Source organism: Echiichthys vipera (assembly GCF_963691815.1).
Source record: "Echiichthys vipera genome assembly, chromosome: 3".
NCBI lineage: Eukaryota > Metazoa > Chordata > Actinopteri > Perciformes > Trachinidae > Echiichthys > Echiichthys vipera.
The window spans coordinates 34,220,556-34,247,002 of NC_139828.1; the positions used below are offsets into that span (position 1 = coordinate 34,220,556).

The following is a 26,447-nucleotide window of genomic DNA, read 5'->3' on the forward strand; positions in this document are numbered from 1 at the left end:
TGGTCTGATCTTCCAAGAGGAGGAAGGGCAGTGGAGCTGTAAGCCTCCTTAACATTAGCATACAGCAGGTCCAGTGTCTTGTTTTCCCTGGTGGGACAGTCCACAAACTGCTAGAAAGTGGGCAGCCAGAGTGATGTGGTTGAAGTCCCCAGATATTGCAATGAATGCGTCTGGGTGCCGTGTCTGAAGGCCCGCGACGACGGTGTGGATGACGTCACTCGTGCGCGCCGCGTTTGCAGTCGGAGGAATGTAAACAACCAGGACGATCACGTGTGAAAACTCCCTCGGCAGATAGTATGGCCGAAGACTCACGGCAAGCAGCTCAATGTCCGGGCTGCACACACGCTCTTTTACAGTTACGTGTCCAGGATGACACCACTTGTTGTTAATAAGAATAGTAAGTCCCCCACCTTTCCTCTTGCCACTCTCACGGTGACTCCTGTCCGCCCGAATAGTCTGAAAGTCGTCCACAGTTACGTTAGAGTCCGGGATGTCCTCGTGGAGCCACGTCTCCGTGAAACACAGCAGACAGCACACTGCTCACACGATACATCCACTGAGTCTTCACCAGGCCCGCCAGCTCGTCCATCTTATTAGCCAGCGACCTTACGTTCCCCATGGGATGGAAGGGAGAGATGGTTTATATCTCCTGTTCTTTTCCCGGTGTTTACATCCAGACTTACATCCCCTGTACTTTCTCCTCAGTTCTGTGGGGATTTCAGGCCTCTCCCGCATCAGCGCCGTTGGTATTAGCGACAACAGCTGTTCGCGGGTGTAAAAAATGGAGCCGCCGCATTGTTGAGTCCAGACGGAGACGCGGTTGGCAAAAATAGTCCCAAGAATGAGACAAACGGACAAAAAATAAGTAAGAAAGTTAACGAACATAGTTGGCTAAGGTTAGCACGATGACTTACAGGAAAAAAGCACTAATAAAAAGACAGTAAAATAAGATAAAATAGCTAAAAAGTGCGGAAAGGAGAGAGAGCAACTGTTGCTGGCTGCCGCTTTACACAGCACCGTAACCGGAAGAGATTCAAGATTCAAAGTGAAGATTAAAGTCATTCAGTCAACTCAGTGTCAGCATTAGCTGCTCGGCTCCCAGGAAGTGGGATTCAGACTTTAAACCTAATTTTGAACCAGAAACTCACCAGAAATGTGAAGTTTTTACGATACAATACTCATGGAAGCACTGCTAATTTAAGTTGTCACCCACAGTTCCACATAGCATCTCATTACAAGGAGGATCTAGACTCCAGAATTGATTGCTTTTCCTTGGGTTCTCGGATGTTAGCACTGAATTGTCATTGACTTTTAAAACTGAATTTTATACACTGAATTTGAGCAAGTTGAAAATATATTTGTTGAATTTTATACATTGTATTTCACATCTTAGTTTGGTATATAACATTTTTGAATATTTCTGAATTTATGAACATTGAAAACTAAAGGTGAAAATTGGAGCTAAATTCATAGGCAACAAATCAGATACATAATTTCAATGCATAAATATTCAGTGCTAATAATTCAATGGCTTTTAAATTTTTAAATCTGATGGCGCATTTACTTCCATATCTGGGTTTATTGTATTTGTCAAAATATATGCAGAACTAAATGTCCAATAGTGATTTTCTTTGTCTTTATCGTTTGTGCAATCAAATGGACTAATTTTTACAAAATACTGTTATGAATGGAAAGCTTAGAGCTGATGAACTTGAAGAAAAGAAAGGTCCAGGAGACTTGATGACTTACGCTGAATAATTTACTGACATTTGATCAAATTGAATTCATGCTGGAAAGTACAAGGTGAGGAATATCCAAATATGATCTTTCCTTACACATCTACTAAAAACTAAATTAAAAGCAACCCACCAGGGAGCAATAGAGATGTTTTGCCTTTACTTTTGGGGAGCCGCCATTCCTCTGCAGCAGTAGTGGTATGTAAAAAGCTTTCCTGAAAAGCAGTCTAGAGTAGAAGAGTAAACTATTATGCCTCAACACAGCATTATTCACAGGCTAACTATGGCGAGTTCAAGTCGAGGAAAAAAGCTACACAGAGCAAACTCCCATGAGAAAAGACGAGAGACACGAACTTTAAGGGCTGTACCATTTCAGAGAAGCTGGTGGGGAGGGCTATTTTTATATATTAGGTAAAAGCATCTAATTTGCCGGAATTGAGTGATAGGGTTCACAATTTAAAAAAACGAGGGCATTTTCATAATTTATATATTTTTAAAATCTAATAATTATGATGATATATTTTATTAACCTTAATTTTTGGGGGCCCCCGCCAGGCAGATATATGGAGTAATGCCGTCCCGAGCAGAGAATAAAGTCATTCTCCCTCTGTGTGTGTTGGAATCTTGAGTTCTCTGCTTGTTTTGATAAGACGGTCTGGCCGCCGCTGCATGCAAGTGTGACTGCCTTGTTGATATCAGACGCCGGGGGCCGCCCGGAAACATTGGTATTTGATGAGTTGGGAAACAGTCGGTGAGAATCGTGTGAGGGCAACTTTTTCTTTAGTATTTCAAGTACAGCACTTTAAATGGGAAAGTGCAATATAAATATGTGTCCTTAAAAATCTATTAATAACTGTGATAAATAATTATGACGTCAGTATGATCAAAATAATCATGATTATTATTCGGGCCATAATTGTGCAGGTCTAGTTCCTACTAATAGGTTAAGCCCAGACAACAAAGTGAGCTTGGCACATGTGCAACTCCACCACTGTTCAACGTACACATTTAGGGCGCACTCACACTGTCCATCCATACTGTGCCCAGGCACGCTTCAAGGCTAAAGTCTACTTCGTTTGACCAGTGTGAGTGCAACTGTTCTGCACCCAGGCACGGCACACTTGCAAGCTGCCCGGTTGACAGAGGTGGGCTTTAATAAAACAGGGATGCATTAGCACGAGCACCGACGTCCTGGGACCATTATACTGTATATATATATGACTGTTCCCTGCGCTGGACATTTAAAAACATGCAGCTCAACGGTTCGCGGTGGTCTGAAACGGAGGTGGAGTGTTTAGAACAGATTTTGTCAGATGAAAATATTAAAGATAACAGTTAACAACTGGCAAATCCAGTCACAATCGCCTTGGGCGGCACTAAGCCTGACATCAGGCACGTGAGAGATGTGCCAATGTCAGGATTTATCCCAGCAGTGTACATCTGGTAAGCCTATGGATAGATTAACAATCTTTGAGCTTTACTTTTTTTGGTTTTAATTAAAAGAAAACATCCAACAGAAAAACTGAACAAAAAATAAATATCAGGATATATAGTACATACAGTAAGGTAGTGTGATAGAAAGTCTATTGAGTTACTCCTGCTATACAACACCCTTCTGGTCCTCATGAGAGCGCTGGTGAAAGACAAAGGAGACAGAAGCATCCCAGGAGGCTTTCAACACTTGGTCCCTCAGGCCCTTCTTGTCGAAGCAGTGGTTCCACTGGGAAAGGTCACTGGTACAGTCAGAGTCATCTGCAGGAGGCCGAACCTCCCGGCCATTAACACAGCGGCGACAGCGAAACCTAACAATACCACAACACAGAGGAAGAGAGGCTGATTCAATACATGAAATACTTTTATCATACAGTATTACGCAATATCAAATTAAAACAACTGGGGGGCAGATGTATAACCGATGGTCACACAAACCATATATAAACCATAAAAATAATGTTTGAATGTGGTTAGGCAGGTAGTAGGTGGCAGGGATGGTGGCTGTGACTCATAAGCCGTTATCAGTGGCACCTGTGTGGAGAGTTGGAAGTGCATTTGGAGCTGGATGAGACATGCCATGACGAGGATGCTAAAGATATTTGGGAAGACAAAAAGACTGAGGAGTCGTCCACACGAACGCAGGTATTTTTAAATTTGTATTTTTTTTCGTTTGTCCTTTCATCCACATGTAACCACAGTTGTTGCTCCTGAAATCAGAGTTTTTTGTAACCAGAGAACTTTTTGGAAAAGTCTGGTTTCAGCAGTCATGTGTGGACAGGAAAACCGCAATTTGTTTTTGACATAGTTTGACGTCACACTGTGCGGCGGTAAACAGGCAGTTGTATCCATGGAGACATGTGGAGCGCTCTAGACCTGAACCAGCTGACGGAGTTGCTGTTACGGACCACCTCTCCAAAATACTGGTGCTATTTAGCAACTTCTCAGCACTTTGTGTGTGTCTCATACAACTACTCAACCACATCCAGCAACAGAGGCGTCAGCGTGATCTATTAAGGATTTAATAATCATTATTATTATTTTTTCAGCTTTGTGATTGGCTAAAATGGCCCTCCTGTTTCTTTCTTGGCTCTCAGCGGAGGCGGTCGCATTTTTCCTTCCCTCCCTCCCTTATCTTTCCCTGCTTTGCTTCTCTTGTCTCGTCTAGTCTTCTGTCTTATGTATTTCTTTTGAGAGACTCTCTCCGCACTGCTCTCCGAACCTAAAGACTCATGGAATTGATCAACTGGTCTCTGAACGCTATTGACACCATCTTCTCGACGAGAAGCCCGGGTTCGGGGGAACCTGACTGTCCTGCCGGAACGTTTGCAGCTGGCTACACGATGGACGCGTGGGAGAGGTGGCGGGTCATGTGCCTGGCGGCTCTTTCTGTGGAGGACGTCGAAGACATCTACCTATTCGGAACCGTGATAACAACTTCCCTGCTGATTGGAATAGGCAGGCTCACACATACAGTGACATTATACATTTATACAGATATGCATCCACCCTCGTCCCCCTCTCCCACGTCTCTGCAGCTTTGTACCCCCCCAGTGAGACAGACGGGTCCGTGACCGGGCCCGAATATGGCTGCAGGACCGGGTGGCTGCTGTCTATCCTCGGTTACACCCCCCACCCTCACCCCCTCCCTGTTGCTAGTCTTGAGTTTTTCTGTTGTAAGAGTGATTATGTGCTTTTGTTGCTGAGGTGTTTTTTTTTTCCTGTTCCCACACTGCACTCCCTCTGGAGTACAATCTGGGGGTTGCCTTTTTTTCTCTCCTCCCTCTCCTCATGTTATGCTGTAACTTTCTCAATCCAATCCCTGCCTCCTGTCCTGTCTACCCCTCTGTCACATTGTATGTACATGTATGTTTGGACAGGTGGCGCTGCAATTTCGCTGGTACTTGTGACTAGTGACAAATAAAGGGCTTCATCATCATCATCATCATCATCATCATCATCATCATCATCATCTGTTAGGAGTGTTATCGCCAACGGCTGCTTTGGCATGTGCATGACATTGTTTGAGGCAGATTTTGCGGTTTCATGTGAACGGAGACATTTTTTATTTATTTCAATCGGGGGCCATAAAACTAGACTAGGCCTTAGAAAGTGATCTTTTCACACACTCTCACACTGGAGGCCCTGATCGACCGAGCTGCATTGGTTCAGAAGAGTCCCCCCGTTCCAGCGAGCTGGTCATGGGAAACAAGAGCTGTGAACTGGTGGTAAGTCAACCACACACATAAAGCCCCCAGTTAGGGATGGTTGCATTCACTCAAGGAAGTCCAGGTCACATATTTCCCAACTAATGCCAAGTGCCCTCTACATGACTTTAGCCCTGATTTTCAACTTGCACACAGATGTTGGTGCTCCCAGACAAAAGCCACAGATTGGAGGCAAATCAGGTTCGGCAATAGTGTGCCCAGACAAAATGATTGAGTTTTATAAAATAGAACCATGCACATGAACGGCTTTAAAAAAAATTCAAGGTTAACTTACTCATGTCAAATCAGTCATGGTCATCCATCGATATCAACTAGTTTGTTAAATGACATTATGTATGATCCATGGTAAAAACAAATATTTTATGTATCCCAAAAACGTAGTTTCACACACTTTTCACACACAGTCAGTAGTGTATCACAGATACTTAGAGCCTTCCTGTGGGAGAGAGATAATTCTGTTCCTTATGACATTGAGCATTAAGATCCAATATTAAAATCATTACATTTGGTTTAATACACAGCTGCATATAATTACACATAAATAAGTGTTTATAATTGATTGTGTGGTACTGTTTATAGCAGAACCCTTTCTCTCATCTTTGTTAGCCATGCCATTTGTGTGCAGAAGGAAACAAAAGCATCCTTAAGGGATTGACCATCTTTATAATGGCAATACAATTCTCAGCAGGACCAGCAAAGAGCAGCTTAAATAAGTGAGAGTAATTTGTTTTGTACCTGTCATGTGTGTCGCTGGTGGTCTCCTCATTGAGAGTGAAGAGTTCTCGCAGTTCTCCCAGAGAGAAGTGACGCTCCACGTCCTGCACCTCATCCACCACACAGCAGCTCAGGGCTTTCTTATGGGCCTGCCTCTGCAGGATCTTCTCCTCGATGGTACCCGTCTGTCAGCACACAGACATACAAATACATGCAGATCAGCTGTCTGCTATTCTATTATAGAATATCTATTATAGAGGTCCTGAACTTTGTTGAATAAGAAACACCTAAAAAAGAAAAATTGATCAATGTGAAAATATTACTGCATATTACTTAAAGGTTGAATATGTAGATTTTTTATTAAAAGCTATATTGAAAAAAATAAATAAATAATACACCCACAGGGTGTTTTGAGGGGTACAGAATGAAATTATTGCCATTCCTAAAAAAAAAAAATTAAATTCAAATTTTTTTTTGAGGGGTTTGACAATGACTTTCTGTTCCGTTGTGTTTCCGTGGTAGCAGCCAATAGCGTTGCTGGTTGTCTGTTGTTGGTTGCAGCTACTGTAGGCTGGCACTAGGTGAAATGGAGTTTGCCAATCCTGCAGCTGCTTCGGAGCCTCAGTGAAGGGGGCGTTATTTGTCCCAGCAGCTGAGTGAGCGGAGACGGGCAAAGACCAGAGTCAATATAGGCCAAGCATTCACTCCATAGACTGAGAGAATGGAGAGAAACGCCATTAAAATGCACGCCCAAATGGCTACGTTCCTCCCGGCTAAGAAAGACTTCCAGTTGAAGACTGGCTAATGTTAAATACTGTTTACTGTCAAATTAAGTGATAAGTCCAAATGAGTGGTTACCCTGTATGATTCATCACTGACATAGAGCAGGCTGATCTCAGACACACTCTGCAATGAACCTGGGAACCTGACTGCTGGAATTATTTTTTGTTGCTGTGACTTTGATCTTGAGACACTAGATAGTGGTGTTCTGCTCATTCTCCATATTCAACATTTAAAACCTAAAATAGATATTAAGCAGCGGTAATGGTCTCTTTTCTGTTATGTCTACATCTTGTGAGCTGTGTTAAACTAACAGAGAGCAGTCTGTAGATGTAACAGGTCTTCTTCTGGCCGTCTCTCCACACCCGTGCCATGGCCTGCTCGTCATTGGCTGGGTTCCAGTCAGGATCAAACATAACCAAGCGATTAGCACCAATCAGATTCAGGCCACATCCTCCAGCCTTGCTGCTCAGCATGAAGATGAACTCTGGATTCTGCGGAACATATTGGGTTGAGATGTTGTTCAAAGCTCAGAGTGCACATACAGATCCATACAGAATTACCAACTCACAGATGGGCTGTTGAATCGTTCTACAATCTTGGCTCTCTTCTTGATGGACATTGTGCCATCCAGTCGAACATAGAGGTATCTGTAAATACCAAGAGGAGGGTTGTTGCTCACGTTACCTGACAAATCATATAATACAGACGGAATTAAATGCCAATTTCCCCCAAGAAGCACCTCCTAGATCTGCACAGCTTTTCAAAGAGGTCCAGTGTTTGAGTGTAGTTTGAGACAAGCACCACCTTGTCACTAGTTGTAGTTCTTGTCATTGCCAGAATGTAGTCAAGAACCAGCATTTTCCCTTGAACAAAGGAAACAATTTATTACCCATAAATAGTTATTGTAGGTTTGATTTGAACTGAATAAAGTTATACATCCTTCTGATTATTTTTTGTCCACTTTGAGGTGGCAGAAACAGGCTGAACAAAACACTGACATATTACCACCTTAAGTTGTTGCTCATTTACACGTCAAGCAGACACACAGCGCCTTGAGCATTGATTTGGAGTGTTTGAAACAGCCATACAATAACCAACTCTACAGAATGCCCCCGGTCATAATAAATAGACAAAAACATTGTTAAATCTTAAGGTAGGTCATACATTGGAGATTGAAATTAGAGAACAAATTATAAATACTTGATTAATTCTGAAATACTGTTATTCTTTATTGTTTAGAATTTGATAGTAAGTCTCCTGTATCTATAAAACTGCTGTACTAGCATGTTTTTTTAAATAACCAAGGAAATTCAACAAAAACCTTTGTTTTGTGAAAACAAAAAAAAAAAAACAAGCAAAATGATAGAACACTTTCAGATCCCTCCCATTTATTGGTGTTAATCTGGCTCCTGGTGACAATTGACTTCATTGTTGGACACACCCTATTTATCTGCAGCTGACCTGGTTACTTTGTAAGAGTAAGCTGCTCTAAGGGCGCACTCACACTGTCCATCCGTACCGTACCCAAGCACGTTTTACAGTTAAAGTCTAGTTTGTGTGACCAGTGTGAGTGCAACCGTACCGCGCCTAGGTGCTTGCAGGGCACGGCCCGTTTGGGAGAGGTGGGCTTTTGTAAAGCACGTTTGCACATGTACGAGCACGAGCGTGTGCACGTGTACGAGCACAAGGTCTACGGCAGTTTTGAAGTCATTTTATGTGCACCTGTTGGGACATAGAAAAAAGAAGGACGGGTCATACGCGGACATTTAAAACAATGGTGGCGAAAGGTTCACGTTGGTGTAATGCAGAGGTGGAGTGTTTGCTGCAGATTTGGTCAGATGAATATATTTAAAAACAGTTGGACAAGACGCACAAAAACTCCCAGGTCTATGGAAACATTTGTAAACAAAGCGACACATCGCGATGACGTCAATCAATGTGACGTGTTACGTATAGGAAAGGTGAAGCAGTTCATTGAAGCTCAGCATATTGAAACAATGAAATGGCCAAGATCAAACCAGAGCAGTGTGAGAAACTAGTGATGTCCTGTGGGCGCAGATGTGCTGAAGTCATTCAAAGCTGTGGCCTCTACACTTCCTATTCATTTTTGAATCCTATAGAAGAAAATATTGTTGAAATCTTCTCTTCTGACACAATGGTTACTGTTCTTTAATTTTGAGAATCTAAGTTTTTTTCACTAAATAAAGGTTTTTGTTGAAGTTCCCTGGTTATTTAAAAAAAAACAGCTGATATTCTATCAAATTGTGAACGATAGAAATAACAGTATTTCAAAATAAATCAAGTATTAATAATTTGTTCTCTAATTTTGATTTTCAGTGTACATTCACAACACTTTACAGGTATAGTGGAGTTCAAAACGGTCAAGTTCAAAGATTGGTGAGGTTCAGGGAAGGGCACCACAAGTAGTTGGGTAGGAAGTAAGCCTCTGGGGGTTGTCAATTCAAACTTTGTTGTTGAAGAAAGTAAGTCACCAGCGGCCTCCATGCTGTCCATCAGCATTATTTTTTTAGCACCATCAGAGGTGCCAAGCTGTATATGTCATGTTCTTACCAGAGAGCTGGGGCTCCACAGCTTTAGTGCAGTAGCCAGGTGGAAACAGATCCAGTGCTCCCTCAAAGCCCTCCTCACTCTCCACACACTTCTCATATATGAGAGCTGGGTCTAGGTGATTCAAAATAAGAATATGGGACTGGTACTGTACATATAAGGCCATGAAAGGGAAAAAAGTAGTTCCTTTTACATTTGGGTATTTGAGTAAATGTTGCTTCAAAAAGTGAGAGGACAGTGTTTCCATGTGATCATGATGATATTCACAGATGATACATTTGACAGAGTGTGTTTAGCACTTACGATTGCACAGTTTCTTGAGTGATGTGATAGAGGATAAGGAGGAGACACTTATTTTGCCCTCTTGTAATGTCTTGATGGGTTTTGCCTGCCTGAGGAAGAGCTTATAGAGCTCTGACTGCAGAGGAGTCAGCCTGCAGGGAAACATATGTCAATTATTTCAATTGTTCAAAACTATATAAAAACATTGTAATGCTATATATGGATGTAAGATGTAATTGCAGGTGAGCATGTTCTTTCAGGGCCTCCATCATGTCACGCTCATGGTCACTGTGTTTAAATTTTTTTTTTTGCTCTTTTGTAAACTTTATTGACACACATTCACCTGACTACTTCCAGTTCGTCCCCCACTGTCAGCAGCATCACTAACATGGCGGCTTATTTACATTTATAGAGGGAATGTCTCTACAGACACAGATGTGAATACTCAGTAAAGAGGCAACAAGTACTTTCATTAGTGGGTCATATGATCAATCACCATCATTTTAACTCACTCTTTGATAGATAGGAACTTAAAAGACAATCAACTAGATGAAAATCTTACGGATTTTATCATTAATACTTTTAAAGTACTGGCCGGGATGTGTCTGTAGTCATACTAACTGATTTAAATCAAGCTGAATGTTTGTCTTGAAACCACATCATCAATTAATGTATTTATATTTTGACTAAATTTGGTAAATAAACAAAAAGTATTTGGTTGACAAACAAGTTTATACACAACATAAGTGATTAAAAAGGAATAATTTTGGTATTGGTACCGAAACTCAGGCATGTCGATGAAAACTGTGTCCCAACCCTAACATCTATTTTCAGGCAAACAATTATACTAATAAGTAGTAAAAATCCCTTAAATATTAATTTATTTTAGTGGTGACCTCGAATAGTCGACTATTCGCTCCGAGGAGCCCAATTCGAATGCCAATCTCCCAGTTGAATCGCCCCAAAATGTGGTTCTGAAACAATGGATTATTCCATTCTGGCTCTGGTGTCTGATTTAGACATATAGATGCTTGGTTTCTCCTAATAAAACCATGATAGATAGCCTATTTGGGTATAAATATAAGCCTGTTAATAAATACTGTTGCTAAAAATGTGAAAATAACTCATGTGCTTTTAATCTATCTCCTTAGTGTGTAGGATAACCCCCCCACCCCCCCACCCCACCCCCTCTGGTCAGAGACCATCTTGGCTGGACTTTAAATCTATCTTGGCGTCAGAAATACAACAGTCTGCTGCTGTTTAATCATCAGCATCATTTACTTTGAATATTTGCCCATTTGTTGTTTTTCATTATAGACGTTCAATCCGACACAGTCTGACGCAGCGCCGGGAAAGTGAAACTACAGTTCTAAATATACTGTCAGCTATTGTCAAAGAAAGATACAAACAAAACACATTCATGTTCTAACAACGAATACTTTTAATAAGATGCTCCTATCAGAAATCAGATCTCTCAGTAACCCTCTGCCTGACACAGATGACCGCGCAGCACTGGGCTCATGTCTATGGCTCTCCGACCCGGATCAGAGGGTTTTTCATGAGCAAATAAAAAAACCAAACTGAGTCGACGATTAATCGACTATAGGCAAGACGTGACGAATCAGATTCAACAATGAACATTTTAGTCTGGGACACCCCTACTTTATTCTTTATTGTATTTTCTCCTGAACCAAATTAATCAACTTACCTGCAACACACAACCTGCTCCACTTTCACAGGAAGATATTTAGACAAGATATCAGATGTTCTCCTTATCAAGCACCTGTTGGGGTAGAACATGGTCAGTATTACAGAGATATGCTTAACTTAAATGACAAAAAAAACATTTTCACACCCAGTATTGTCTGAAGAAATAAACAAATATGATGCTATACATAAATATGATTTGTTTGGAGCCGCTTTCTGCATAAATTATGTTTTTTATTCCATTGCGTGTTACTCCTTCCATGGAGAAATGAAGGAAACTATCCTAGGAGAGAGGAAACAAGGAAATATGTTTATTGGGGACATGACACGTCCTTTCCTCTGAAGCATCATATGAAGCGACGTCTGTTTCTAAAGAAAGGAGCAGGTGATCACAGCTGGATCATGGCAGACGGCTTTAACAGCCGTGTAGAGTGTGCAAGTTTGTTTGTTGCCTACTAATGCTAAGAAAGGCATAAGGTTATCAGTGCAGTGCAGCAGTATTTTCTCTCACTCTCTAACTACTGAGCCCCTTAAGTCCCATAAGGTGATATTTACCTATCTTCTGTGAGCAAGACAACCCCCCCCCCCCAGGTTTTTTCCCCCCAAATGTTTTTATTGGATTATGCAGACAAGTACACAAGAAAAAGTATAATAGTTGTACAGCGTGTCTGCTTTGAGGTGAAAAAAACAAAGACAAAAACAGAAAAATCACAACATGAAACCCGGTATCCCTCCCAAAAAACCCTGTCAGACACGGTCACATTAACCAACCAAGTAACCGAATAACATGTTACATACTGTAAGTAGATATGTAGGTAAAGTAAAAAGCAAAAACAAAAAAACAAAAAAATGGTAAAAATAGTTATTCAAGAAAGAGAAAAAAAAACAAATAAATAAACAAAAAGGAAGGGAGGGTCTTGCTCTCCTTCCAAGCACTAGGAAGTGTCCTCAGCATCATCAGCAGTAACAGTAAGACTATTACTAATGAGAGCCAGCAGTGGGTCCCAAACTTTTGTAGGTGCTTTCAAAGATCCACTCTGTAAAAACCTCTACCTCAACCGTAGCCATTGTAAAATTCACATATCCAACTATTATGAGTCGGTGGAGAAAGATGTTTCCATTTAAGGAGAATGTTACGTCTGGCAAGCAGGGTGGTAAACGTTGTGTAGTAATGGGCAGATTTTTAGATGGAGGAAGCCCAAAGAGAGCAGTCAGAGGATTTGGTTCTAAATTGGTGTTAAGAGCCTGTTTGAGGGTTTGAAATATACCGGAACAAAATTCAGCAAGCTTCAGGCACATCCAGAACATGTGTGTGTGGTCGGCTGGGGACTGCTTACAGTGGTTACAAGCATCACTGTGACAAGGGTATATCTAAGCCAATTGGTGAAATTGGGTCTATGAAGCACCTTCCATGTTAATAGGCCGTGCCTGGCACAAATCGAGGATGAGTGGACCAGTTTTAACATGTCCCTCCACTGGACCTCAGTAATGTCTACCCCCAAATCTTTTTCCCATTCATTTTTAGGTGATACAGTGGGGACTGGGCTCAGAAGAGCAATCTTATTATAAATTATGGATATCAGTCGTTTGTGTTGTACAATGAGAGACAGGAATTGGTCCATCTCAGCTTCAGGGGGGCGGTTCGGAAAATGTGGTAATTGCTTTTGGATAAAATGTCTCATTTGAAGGTACCGAAAAAAGGGGCTATTAGGCAGGCTGTATTTGTGCATAGTTATTCAAAACTGGGGCAAGGACCGAAGCCCTTTGCAAGCTGTACTGCTTCCTGAACTGGATCCAAATTTTAATGGCATTAACGACAACTGGATTAGTTGAGAACTTGTGGGCGGTTATGGGGAGCTGTGAGTAAATCGTAGAGTGCAAAGAGCAGGAGGAAGATGTTATCTCAGTATGAGCCGAGGGTGGGCAGACGTCTGCAACTCCACCGCGTAAACAATATAAAAGTTAATTAATGTTGCAGGCCCAGAAGTAGTGACGAAAATTAGGGAGTTCTATTTCCCCTTCAGGTTTAGGGAGTTGAAGAATATGTTTATTGATACAGGCTGGTTTATTTTGACAAATAAGTTGTTAAGTTGTTCTAGATTAGTAAAAAAAGATTTGTTAAGACAAATTGGGAGATGTTGAAAAAGGCCCATCTAGACAAGTCTGACTTGCATTTATCCAATAGTGGCTGGAAGTTCTTTTGAAAAAGGTTCCTAAAGGAGCTAGTGATAAACAATCCCAAATACTTGAACTCCTTGTCAGCTGTTTTAAAGGGGATGTGGGGATATGGATTATGGAAAAAAAATGAGGTCATCTGCATATAAGGACAGTTTGTGGACCAGGTCAAACCGAGTGATGCCAGATGGCTGATGGCTAGATGGTTATGTTAGACTCCCCAAAGGTTTTTTTTATTTTTTAAATTAAATAAAATCCCCTTTTGGGAGGCATAGGAATAATTTGGCAGAGGTTTATTAATTTATATATTATGCAGGGGAAACTGAAAACATGTAACTAACATAAAGCCTGACTGGATGGAAATATATGATGTTAAAAGTATTTCTTGCTGACAAACTCTACTTTATCTGACTTCAACTATAGCCTATCCATAATAAAGGTTAACAGTAGAAACAACAGATCAAGAAAAAACAAATATTTAAGAAACAAAGACAGAGTTTAATGTGTTATCTGACACTCCGGTATGAAACTCCAGTTGTGATGTGTTAGATCAGTCTGATCAGCTTCAGCGCCCAATCAAATAAATTATATCCAACAGGGCTCCAACTGACTTTTTTCACTAGGAGCACTGTGGCACCCAACGGAAAATTTTAGGGGCGCAACCAATAATAGATGCAGAAATTACAATGTGCTGATTCAAATTCAGTGTCACATTTCATTTATTTTCTCTTTTAAAGATGAAACATAGAAGGTAAACCGACAGCAACATCACTGTCATGACAGTACAATAATAAAAAATATACCATACATTCAGAATAAGGGGTGTGATGAGACGATACACGATATTAAGTCCACGAGAACAAGACACAACAAGATTTTAACACCATTTTAAATTTTTTATTTTTAATGTCAGTATTTTCTTTACAGGGGGTTGATTTTAGCAGGGAGTTGTGGTGGTGCTGCAGTTGTCTTTGCATAGTACTTGTGTTAGCTGCGGTGTAGCCTACGGTACTCACGGAGGTAAAGTATAAAAGTCAGCTTCAGGAAATTCAGAGTAACTGGGTGTTCTGGGGTTCTGCTTTTTACATTACTTTTGGGCAGCTAACGTTATGGTAGAGCAAGACAGAGACATTCCAGACCTGCCACCCTGGATGATCATTGAAAAATGTCTCACCTCTAATACCTATCTTCCTGCTCTCCTCTTTTTATAAGCTAAGCCCCCTGCTGCTTTCAGGAAGGATAATTTCATCCATACCAACACCCAGAGAATTTGGAACCAAATCAGAAACCCTTCGAGCTTCCAAACACTTCCATACATGCACCAATTTGGCACAACCACTTCTTTGTACCATCATTAACAGATGTGGCCCATAGAGAGTAGAGTGAATATAACTACTTTAAAAGACTTCTAAATAGACAGACACTTTACCTCATTTGAACAATTACCATCAAAGTTCTCATTATCTAAAAGGTATTTACAATTGTGAGAGACTACATCAGGCGAGAAAATTCAAATTCAAATGTTTAGTTGCCTGCCAAGGATGTAATTCAACCGTCTGTTGGTCTCCCCAGAGAAGTAGGAATAGTAATTTTTTATTCTGAATGGCTTATTTCCAAGAAATGTATGAGCATATCTCTGGTACACACAAGATTTGCTGTATTCTTTGTGGAAGAACTCAGTTTTACAGATCTGTCCGTTAAATCAACGTATCAATTAGACGACTGAGGATTTCTTTAATTGAGGACAGCCCTTAAATATCATTGACAAGATTATTGACCTAGCTGTTTGTTTTTTGTGTATGCAAATATATAAATATGTATATATATATATATATATGAGTATTTAAAAATTAGAAAATATATTTTAAAAAATATGATAAAAAATTAATAAAAGACAAGAAAGAAAGCAAAAGAGAGGACAGACTTGTTGTTTTTTTTTAGAAAATTAAATAAAAATAAAACATGCATATGTGCTTTAAACTCACCTGTTAACGATGCTGATCAGCTCTTTGAGTTTCTCCTCTCCAATCTGTCTGTCTTTATCACTGGCATCTGCATCTCTACCCTTAAGGATGGGAAACTCAAAACGCTTTTTAAATTCCTGGGCTGTACCTGCAATCAACATGAAAACAAATAACAGGTCAGGTCAGGATCAACAGCAGAAATATCCCAGCTGTGTTTAGGCTGTTTTGTGTGTATGGAGCTACTTACCAAGGATCCCTGCATTAACAAAGTGGACCAAGCTGAAGTACTCCAGCAGGTCGTTCTGGATGGGAGTGCCTGATATCAGCACTCTCCTCTGGGCACTCATGGCATTAAGGGCCTGGTATGTCTGGTTGTCAGAGTTCTTTAGCCGATGACCCTAAGGCAAACACATCTATTAATGTTAAATGATTGTGTAAACAGTCTTTGACAACTCTGAAGTATAATGGATGAGATGAAATACCTCATCACAGATAACAAGTCCAACTTTGCCTTTGTGCAGAACTCCAGCATGCAGTCGAAATGTCTCATATGAAATGATCAGGATCGGGGTAGGTACTCTCAAACCATGTTGAGACATGAAGCTTACTACAAAATCACAGAAAATAAACAAATGAATAAGCAGACAATTAAAACCAGTAGGGTAGTCCTTGATTATAGAAATTCTTAGTCGACTAAAAACTGACTAATAGATTTAAACTAAAGGTGTTTTTACATCCGACAGCAAGCTGCCTTTTTGCTGGCCTGGTCCACATATTCAAGATTGCGTCATATTGAAACTGTTGTGGGACCCAAAGCTGAGAGTTTTAAAAGCAGGAAACAGCTGATCACAGAAATGAGACAGCAAGTCCTCACCTGGTCATCACGTCAACCGCATATCGACCGTCGAGATGAGCGTTTGGAAAGCCTGTGATATCAGTGAGATGCTAACAGAGAAAGTCAGAAATTCTCAGATCACGGGGATGGTGAAAGATGGGATTCTTTACGGAAAGTTCAACAAGGTCAGTGATCTCAGTGACAGGAGCACAACTTTGTGCGTCACGTCACAGGTTTAAGACACGCCTATCCCAGAAAGCCAGATTTTGTGAAAAGAGGAATATTAGGCCTGTGATTCACATAGACAGGACGTCAAATTGCTGCCTTTGCATGGCCACCAATATGATGGCGTTTCTGTATAAAAACACCATGATTTTCTCCACAAAGAATCCTGAAAAAGCACCACTTTGAATCTAGTCTTCTCCAGAGATGTGCTCAGAAGTTTCTTGGAAATAAGTCATTCAGAATGAAGAAAAAATAAATCAACTCATCAACTGAGAGAGGGCAGCCCTAAAAACCAGATACTCTCCAAGTATCCTGCATTCCTAGCCACAATATGAGGTTTGGGGGTATATTTCTGAATGGATAGCAATTCGAGGTCAGCCTTATAAACACAAAAGTCTGTTGCTGAGAGAGTGATGAAGTTGCACCAGTGGTCGGAATGAGTGATGATGTTTAAGCTTCCCCATTGACCATTTCTCTCTTGGGCACAAAGGCTCATATTTCAGGTTTTCCGTTGTAGCCTGAGGATATCCAGGCAGCACTTCCAATTCTGAGAAGCGACCATTGTTTACGATCCAATTAGCCACTTGAGATACGAGAATGGAGTTAAGAGACAGTGTCTCTGTAAACAAATATCTGCATATGAATGCAGCTAGATATTATGAAAAGCTAATAAAAAAAATTTAAAAAAGAGGAAAAGGACCATCCACATTGTTATCAGCGCAAAGTTCAAAAGCCTGCATCTGTGAAGGTATGGGGGGTGTTAGTGCCCATGGCATCATGGGTAACTTGCACAACTGTGGAGGCCCCATTAATGCTGAAAGGTGCATACAAGTTTTGGAGCAACATATGCTGCTCTCCAAACAACGTCTTTTTCACGGACGTCCCTGTTTATTTCAGCAAGACAGTGACAGTACACATTCTGCATGTGCTCCAACAACATGGATTCGTAGTAAAACAGTGTAGGTACTAGACTGGCCTGCTGCAGTCCACACCTGTCTCCACTGAAAATGTGTGGAGCATTATGAAGAGTAAAATACAACAACTGAGACCCCAGACTGTTGAGCAACTGAAGTCGAACATAAAGCAAGAATGGAAAGAATTCCACCCACAAAGCTTCAACAATTAGTGCCCTCAGTTCCCAAACACTTATGGTGTTTGGAAGTATGAGTATGAGTGTTGTTCAAAGTTAGGTGATGTAACACAGTGTTAAACATGCTCCTGCCTCAACTTTTTGGAACCTGTTGCAGGCATCAAATTCAAAATGAGTGAATATTTGTTTAAAAAACATTATGATTTACTTTTTACACAACGTCCCAACTTCATGCGAACTGGGGTTGTGATAACACAACATCAACTTGAGAATTCTTGCATCCCCATTCAAGACAGACCTTTAATGTAATGGGTCAAATTACTATTGCCACCTGTGTGGATGTTGACATGCTAAAATGCCCATGTGGCTTAATATACGTGGGGAAGACAACGTAATAATTAAGCCAGCGAAAAGCCAGTGAGACAGTGAATTGCCTAAAGAGAGCTGGCCATTTGGATCTTTTGCTTTTGAAGCATTTTGGATATATATGTTAAACACTATTGCTACATGGACTGAGTGAAAAGCTGTAGTGTGGTACTTTGTTGTTTTGATTTCACCACCAAATGGTGCTATAATGTGTAAAGCAAAGATAACACAACAATACAAGTGACTCAAATGATGGCCTGGTGAGAAAACAATGCAATGATCCAATAGGATGTTGGTATGATGTCTGATAATGTATATAAAATAGTCTTCAACAAATTATTGTTAAGCCCTGGAGCAAAACACTTTCTACATAAAGTGTTAAAGCTCATTTCTGCTCTATGTTAGATACGGATACGGACAGAGCCTTCTGTCTGTATTCTGCATACATTTCCTCTGTATTTCTGCATGTATCCTGCAAGCTTGCGGATGTGTACAGATACTGACTAAAGGTTGCAGTACCACCTGAAATCGTGGGGGCAGTGTCAGGCACTGGACACAAAAAGTGGCGTGAATATCAGGAGCGAGCGAGTCATTATAAGCCGTGATGGACATCCTGAAATACTGAAAGCTACGCTTGTCGTCAGTTTGTCTCATCTGTCAAACCAATGTGTGGAATTCTCCGTCCACACTCTGGGACGTCTTTAGTGTCTCACAGACCGTCTACAACACTGCCCGCTATTTTGCCTCCTTCTCGATAGACGCAGGATCATTATCTCCTCTGTCGTCTCCATGTTTGTCGTCATAACCTTTTTTGGAGTAACTTTTGAATTTGAACAACGTCCTCTAGAGGATGTTTTGCTTTGTAAAGGACGCATGAAAGCATGAGGGCAGTGATGTTTAGGTAACCTACGCACAAAATGGAAGCATAAATGAGCCATAAGTCTATGAAAAGTGAGAGTCTAGTACAACAATGAAGTTAAACTTTCTCCTTGAACAACAGTTTGGTCCATGACAAGGTATCAAATGACCAGATTTCCATGATCTTTTCTATGTATATTCGGGTTGTTGACATGACATGGCAATTTTACTGTCATTCAAGATAAAAATGAATACAATTAGTGTTGGCATGATTTGAAATGCAGTAAATGATAAGACATTTCTTTGTTTAACAAGGACCTATTGTCATAAAAAACTGCGGTGTCATTAGATTTCTCACATTTCGGAGCCAAATCTCAAGATTGTCCTATGGTGTGACTGTCTCAAGCATGGTTAAAAAAATTACAACTTTTATGCAATAAAAAGAAAAGCATAAAAATGTTGATAAATACCTCAGGCATAAGTGTCTACTTTAGCATAGTTGATTTCATCCATATATTTTAAAAAGCGTAGGTACTTGATACATACAATACAATTTAATCAGGCAATTCCACAGCCAACTTTATTTAGTTGAAGGACCCCTTAAGGTCATATTACTGAAGACCCTTGTGAAACCCATGATGTGCACATGATAAGTCTCTGTCTCAAACCTGTTCAAATATTTAGATCTTTTCAAAGCACTAGATAAGTGTTACGTTTTTTTAGTCCTTTGGTGTGACAGCCCTAAATTATATTTTTGAATTAAAAACTGTATGTTAAAGTATTTAATTATGGAAAATTTAGCAAATGTGTCCTGCTAATTGCTAAAGGCAGGTTAGATAAGTATAGCATGGTCAATAAGTGACACAAAAGGCTTCACCTCCTTTGGTGTGACACAAATGTCCACTGGTGGACAAAGATGTCACCCAACAGGACAGACTTAGACTTCTCTTTATTGATCCCTTTGGGATGACTCCCACTAGGAAATCGAGTAAAGACAAGATCTCTTAAAGAAGCATTTTAAATCATTAAACATGATTTCTTTTACTCTTTTTTTTTAACCATTTTTAGTGTTTTAAAATATAACTAGTAGGTTATTTCAGATATTTTCAGCTGTTTTTGCAGAAATGTGTACTGTTATAAAGTGTAAAATAAGTATAAAATGTGGTACTTCACGCTTTTTTTTTTAGACAGAAAGAACGCACAGAAGTATAGAGAGAAAATTGACAGGGATCCACACAGAAAATGGAAGTCCTAAGAGAACGATGCAGAAAATACATTGAAATGAAATGGAAAATGCAGCAATTATACTTTAAAAAATGATGATTGACATAGAAAATGTTACATGTTATGGGGGAAACAATGTGAGTTGTTTTTCTTAGATTGAAATATATTGTCTATTAATTTCCCAAACATATCATAAAAAAGAGGAGTGTGACACGCATAAAAGAACCCAAAAATGTGTGTTTGTCTCAAAATATCTTCAATAAAAACAGATGAAGACATCGCTCATCTTAATTTGGTACAATTTACAACAGTTTTATGAGGATGACAGCAAAGTCTGACACGCATAGATTGAAAATGTCCAAGTCCAATTCATGGGTAAAATGGTGTTATTCAAAATGCCATATCAAATAAATGACAGTATATGAAAATAAGTGTCTAACGATGAAGATGAAACTATTTCATGTATGTTTTTAAATTTATCAAGAATTATTGATGCATTTTATGTCCCACCATAGGACACATTTACCTTGCACTTTAGTGAAAGTGATAAAAAAAAAACAGAAAAATCATTAACAACAGAGGGGACCATTTATATTTCCTCAGAAATCTGATTTCACACTACATAAACGTGAATTTTTTCTTCCAAAAAGGTGTTTTACAGAAATTTTTTACTACCTATTTGTCATGTACCCATGAACTGAAGATATGTAGGGGAGAGGCAACCTACCCAGCTGTCTATCAATCTCATCCTTCGAGCCTCCATCGATGGCCACTGGTGTGATGCGTCCCCCCAGCCATTTTCCTACTTCATTGTACCAGTTGCGAACCAGACTGGAAGGTGAAACAACAATGGCTTTGTCTATCTCCGGCTTAGCATCAGGGCTTTGGCGTAGCAGGGTCCACAGTAGGGTGATGCACTGCAAAGTCTTCCCAAGGCCCATCTCATCAGCCATGATGCAGCCGTACGATCCTGAGATGCGTCTTCCCGTCACACACTCCCACAGGAACTTCACCCCCTCAAGAAATTAAAAACATTTTTAATCTAAAAGATAAAAACCTAACGTGTGGTCCACTAACTCACTTTTTCTGGAGCTTTCAATTGAATCTCATCCCCTCACATCCCACAGATAAAGACTTTGATAAGTGATTGAGAGCTCCAGAAAGACCTAGTAAGACTAGTAAGACCTTTACTCTAGTTTGTTCTGAACATCTTCTGTTTCCAAAGCTAACAATAAACCTACTTCTGAATACATATTGAGTCAGTCTGCCTCATTAATATAAGATTCTACATCTCTAATATTTAACAATCATTACGATGAAGGAAATATATTTATTATTATTATATTAGTTGTTATTTCAGTCAGTAAAGTTTTAAAAGAAGTCTTGGGTTTACCTCTCTCTGATGGGGTCTGAGCACTTTTCCTAAAACTGGATCCACAACAACATGGACTGGTAGTTTTTCTCTGGACAGAACATAAAATGGTAACATTTATTTTTATTGTATGCCATGAAAGATTGCTATGAAGGATTTTCTTAAAGCTGAACAAGGCACCCTCAAAGTATGTATGCATGCAAATCCATCTACAGTGCTGTGAAAAAGTATGTGATCACCATCCCTTTTTCCAAACTTTGTTATATAACTTTGTTGTATTATAGACTCAATTTAAAAGAGATAAAATCCATCTTATTCCTCATCAATCTACACACAATACATCATAATGACAAAGCAAACCAGATTTTTAGACATTTTAGCAAATTAAAAAAAAAAATAGAAAGCTGAATGTGCAAAGGTTTGAGAACCGTTTACAGGTTTCTTCTCCTGATTAATTTTTACACAAAAGTCAATAAGAAAACCAGTCCAGAGATGCAGCCCTTAAAGTAGCACATCCACCTGATGCTTTGAAACTCACTTGATCCATCAGACCCTTGATGACTTACTTCTGTTTATCCAACCTGCTCCATACTGTACCAGTGGCATTTACATCTGAATCGAGTCCAGCCCTCAATTCTCAAAGAGACCCATTCAAATGCAGAGAGGTTTTAGTATTTCTTGTAAGGGTCCATGGAAATCAGATATGTAGCTTGTAGAAAGTTCAGACAGGAAGACTGTCCCTCCTCATGTCATCTCACCTCTCTTGCTCTGTCACTTTTCATTCAGAGACATTGAACTGTCAGCAAATTGTAGGCGGGCCACCACTTCTCTCTAACCTATCACACATCTCCTTGATGTCCTTACCCAATCAGGCTGTAGCTGTCAACAGATTAAAAGTGGTCTCTCTTTTGCTGTCATTCCAGGCTGTCAGGCGCTGGCAAACACCCGCCTCCAACCAGTTCACACCCAAGTCTTCTGTAGCATCTCCAGTCTCAGTCATCTCCTCTTCACCACCACCAGTGTCTAGACTCCATCGGGGGGTATTCTTCTCTACCCTTGGTTTCACTACTTCTCTAACATGATGTCACGATCGCCAAAGACTCTTATTCAATCAATACTCATGTTACGCCTTTGTAATAAATCCCTATTTTTACATCTGAAACGGGAATCATTAAATGTTGAATATGGAGAATGAGCAGAACACCGCCATCAAGATCGTAGTCGCAACAACAAAAAATAACTCCAGCAGTCGGGTTGCCAGGTTGGACCTGTTTGAACCCACCCCCTTAGGGAAATCACACCATAAAAACAAGGATTAGAGGAGTTGAGTTGACTGACAGTTAGCGTTAGCCGTTTCAGCTAAGTAAAGATGAAAGTGATGTTAGCAATCAAGGAGAAACGTAGCCATTTGGGTGTGCATTTTAATGGCGTTTCTCTCCTTTCTCTCAGTCCATGGAGTGAATGCTTGGCCTATATTGACTCTGGTTTTTGCCCGTATCCAGTCACTCAGTTGCTGGGACAAATAACGCCCCCTTCACTGAGGCTCCGAAGCAGCTGCAGGATTGGCAAACTCCATTTCCCCCAGTGCCAGCCTACAGTAGCTGCACCCAACAGACAGACAACCCTGGCAACCAGCAACGCCCAACGCTATTGGCTGCTACCATGGAAACAGAACGGGACACAAAGTCATTGGCAAACCCCTCCAATATATATATATTAATTCAGACTAAATATATTCATTCTGTAGCCCTCAAAATGCCCTGTCAGTGTATTATTTTTTTTTTAAATATAGCTTTTAATAAAGATTCTACATGTTCAATCTTTAAGTCTCTCTCTCCAAGAGGAATCTTGGCTGGAATTACTTCCAAAGGCATACACTTTTGCACACTTAATATTTCAGTTTGTTAATTTGTTATTTTTTTATAAATTTGCTAAAATCTCTAAAAATCTGTTTTGGGGTTTTTATATTATGATGTATTGTGTGTAGATTAATAAAGACCAAGACAGATAATATCTATTTTAAGTTGAGTCTATAATGCAACAAAGTTAGAAAAAGAATGACGAGGCTCACAGACTTTTTCACAGCACTGTGTCTGGTGAGAAGGAATGGTTTCAGGACTGCACTTACTAAATAATACCATTAACACAAACGTAATTATACTGTACTGTATACTGTATTATACTATAATTACAGTATACTCACTTGTGAGAGATCTCAACGCAAAGAAACAAACCTGCTGAAAGTGAGCTCTGTGTCTGGAGAGAGCTGGACTTCATTTATCTGTTCCATTTGGAGTACCTGACATACAAACTTGGCTTGTGCAGCTTTAACTAACAATGAAGACTTTTAACTGGAGAGCAGGTAAAAGAGTGTTTCGTGGAGGAAGGGTGCTATGTGTTTTAACCTACTTGTCAGCTTTGATCAGGTCATGAGCACTCAGAGTTGGGGGCTCATAAAGAACCAAAGCATCTTCTATGAAGGGATCGTGAAGCGCTTTCCTTACTCCTGCACGCTTTAGACCAAGCGCCCTGATTCCCAGCAAACCTGAGGGTAATTCATCAAGAGATCATTTTAAGTCATTCTTTTCTACAGTATTGTACTAGACATTAAAGAGAAGCCATAGTGACAAGACAATAGTTACCTGTGTAATTGGGAATTGGAATTTTAAATGGTTTGGAGAGGATACTTCGAATAAATGCCTCCTGTAAAAAGTGGAGAGTGAAAGTGGATAAGTGAGCCACATCATGGCATGAAATTGCAACCATTGCTGTATTTACACTCAAAACGTATGCAGTATCCTAATACTTACATGTTTGTCACCATCCATACAGGCAGGCCAGTTCTTCAGCTGTGTCAGAGGCTTTCTGAAGAGAGAAATGTGGCTCTCTCTCATCTCCTCACTTTTTATTCTTTTCTCCTGTGAAAAAGAATTTACTTTTAAAATCAAACCGCAGTGAGAGTCATAGTATAGTTTTTACCTTGAGAGTTGCTGTGTGTGTGTGTGTGTGTGTGTGTGTGTGTGTGTGTGTGTGTGTGTGTGTGTGTGTGTGTGTGTGTGTGTGTGCGTGCGTGCGTGCGTGCGTGCGTGCGTGCGTGCGTGCGTGCGTGCGTGCGTGCGTGCGTGCGTGTGGTATGTGTGTGTCTTTGCTAGGTGTCAGATGTGGTAAAATATGCTGCGTTCCAGTGCCGTGGGAGGTCGGAACTTTCGGACCTCCAACTCGGAAAAATGCACTGGAATACTTGTCAAAATGGAACCTCCAACTCACGAACTCGGGGGAGCTCAACCTACCCCGACCTCACAAAGATAAGTCGGAGAACAATGGAGACACAATTTATGAGCGATAAATCGTCAAAGAATAGGCTATAAACGTAACTTCCCTGCATGTAGTGTTATATTACATACTTCAATTTTTACACAACGTATTTTGAATATTCTGGCATGAAAATATGAGTTATCTCTTAGCATATATAAATATTTGATGGCGGTCGTCCATGTTTTCTGTTTATGTTCGACTTCAATGTCTGGAAACTTTTTGAAGTCGGAGCTCGTAAACTGCATGTAGGCGAAGTCCCATGTCGCAGTGCTTTGGAATGCAGCAATAGTCTTACCTCAGAATGTCTGGAATATAAATGGCCATGGATTAAGAAATACCTCTATTTTACTAGGAGTAGGTGGGGTTACTCTATTTACACACTGCCGTCAGCTCCTTGTCTCCATGTGCACGCCACAAAAGTCTTTTTCCCCCCCCCATATACAACTCATACCATGCCACCACAAATCACAACTTCATAGAGGCTCACCATATCATTCAAAAAGTACTGAACATGGAATTATTTATTCTTCTTACCTTTCTTATTTATTTGTCCTAAACAGCCAAAACAGTATCACTGTTTACTGAACTGTTTTATTATTAAATTGTCATTTTACTGAACTGTTATATTAGTAAATCATCATTTTACTGAACTGTTATATTAGTAAATCATCATTTACTGAACTATTATATTATTATATTAGTGAATCATCATTTTACTCAACTGTTATATTAGTAATTCATCATTTTACCAAACTGTTATATTAGTAAATCATCATTTTACTGAACTGTTATATTAGTAAATCATCATTTTAACTGTTATATTAGTAAATCACCATTTTAACTGAACTGTTATATTAGTAAATCGTCATTTACTTTACTGTCTTCATGTAAAGTCTCCTCAGCCCCAGTTCTTCTCACCATCTCCCTGCAGAGCAGAGATCCCCTAGGATCTGCACCCATGCATGAAGCATTCAGACAGGACTAAAACCTCCCTCACGTCTCCACATTAAACTAATCCCGTCCGAATAGGGCTAAAGAGATCAAAAACGACTGCAGAGTGACACGAAACAACAGCGAATAGAGGTGACATAAACAACAATAAAGAATATCTGGCTCCTCTGTAGGAGAGGTGATGGGGCTCTTCGTCACGCAATCCGCAGGTGGAAATGATAGGGTTGTTTTAGAACTTTTCTCAACTCTCAGCTTTTAATGTGTATAATACTCATGTTCATTTACTTACAGTTCTGCATGTCCAGTCATCATCTTCACAAGAATCCCCTGCTTGCTTCCGTTTAGCAACCTGACTAGGAGCAAGACTCCTTCTCTAGGATTAGGATTGTATACGAAGATAATTAGCTCAGTGGTTCAAGTAAAACGCCCGAAAGCAGTAGCGTTATGTAGCAAAGTAGAAATAAACTGAAATAACTCAGCTTGCTTACCATTTTCCTTGTTTCCTCGGCGTGGCTGGTATGTTGACGCTCGTTGCTGTTGCTAGCATTTAAGGCTAACGTTAA

The 26,447-nt window shown here is 40.1% G+C and overlaps 1 protein-coding gene across 1 annotated transcript; it reads right to left on the minus strand.

Annotated features, from left to right (window-relative positions):
- Positions 1-3,336: 3,336 nt before the first annotated feature.
- On the minus strand, positions 3,337-26,447 carry rad54l (RAD54 like; the record flags this gene model as incomplete). The annotated part of the gene is made up of 18 exons (XM_083940210.1): positions 26,373-26,447; positions 26,174-26,257; positions 24,429-24,536; positions 24,261-24,321; positions 24,028-24,163; positions 21,640-21,709; positions 20,974-21,262; positions 16,131-16,255; positions 15,896-16,046; positions 15,670-15,796; positions 11,511-11,585; positions 9,824-9,954; positions 9,524-9,634; positions 7,692-7,815; positions 7,521-7,599; positions 7,264-7,443; positions 6,191-6,354; positions 3,337-3,538 (listed from the first exon to the last, which is right to left on the minus strand). The coding sequence occupies exons 1-18, from the start codon at positions 26,373-26,375 to the stop codon at positions 3,337-3,339; spliced, it is 2,220 nt and encodes a 739-aa protein (XP_083796336.1). The 5' UTR covers positions 26,376-26,447.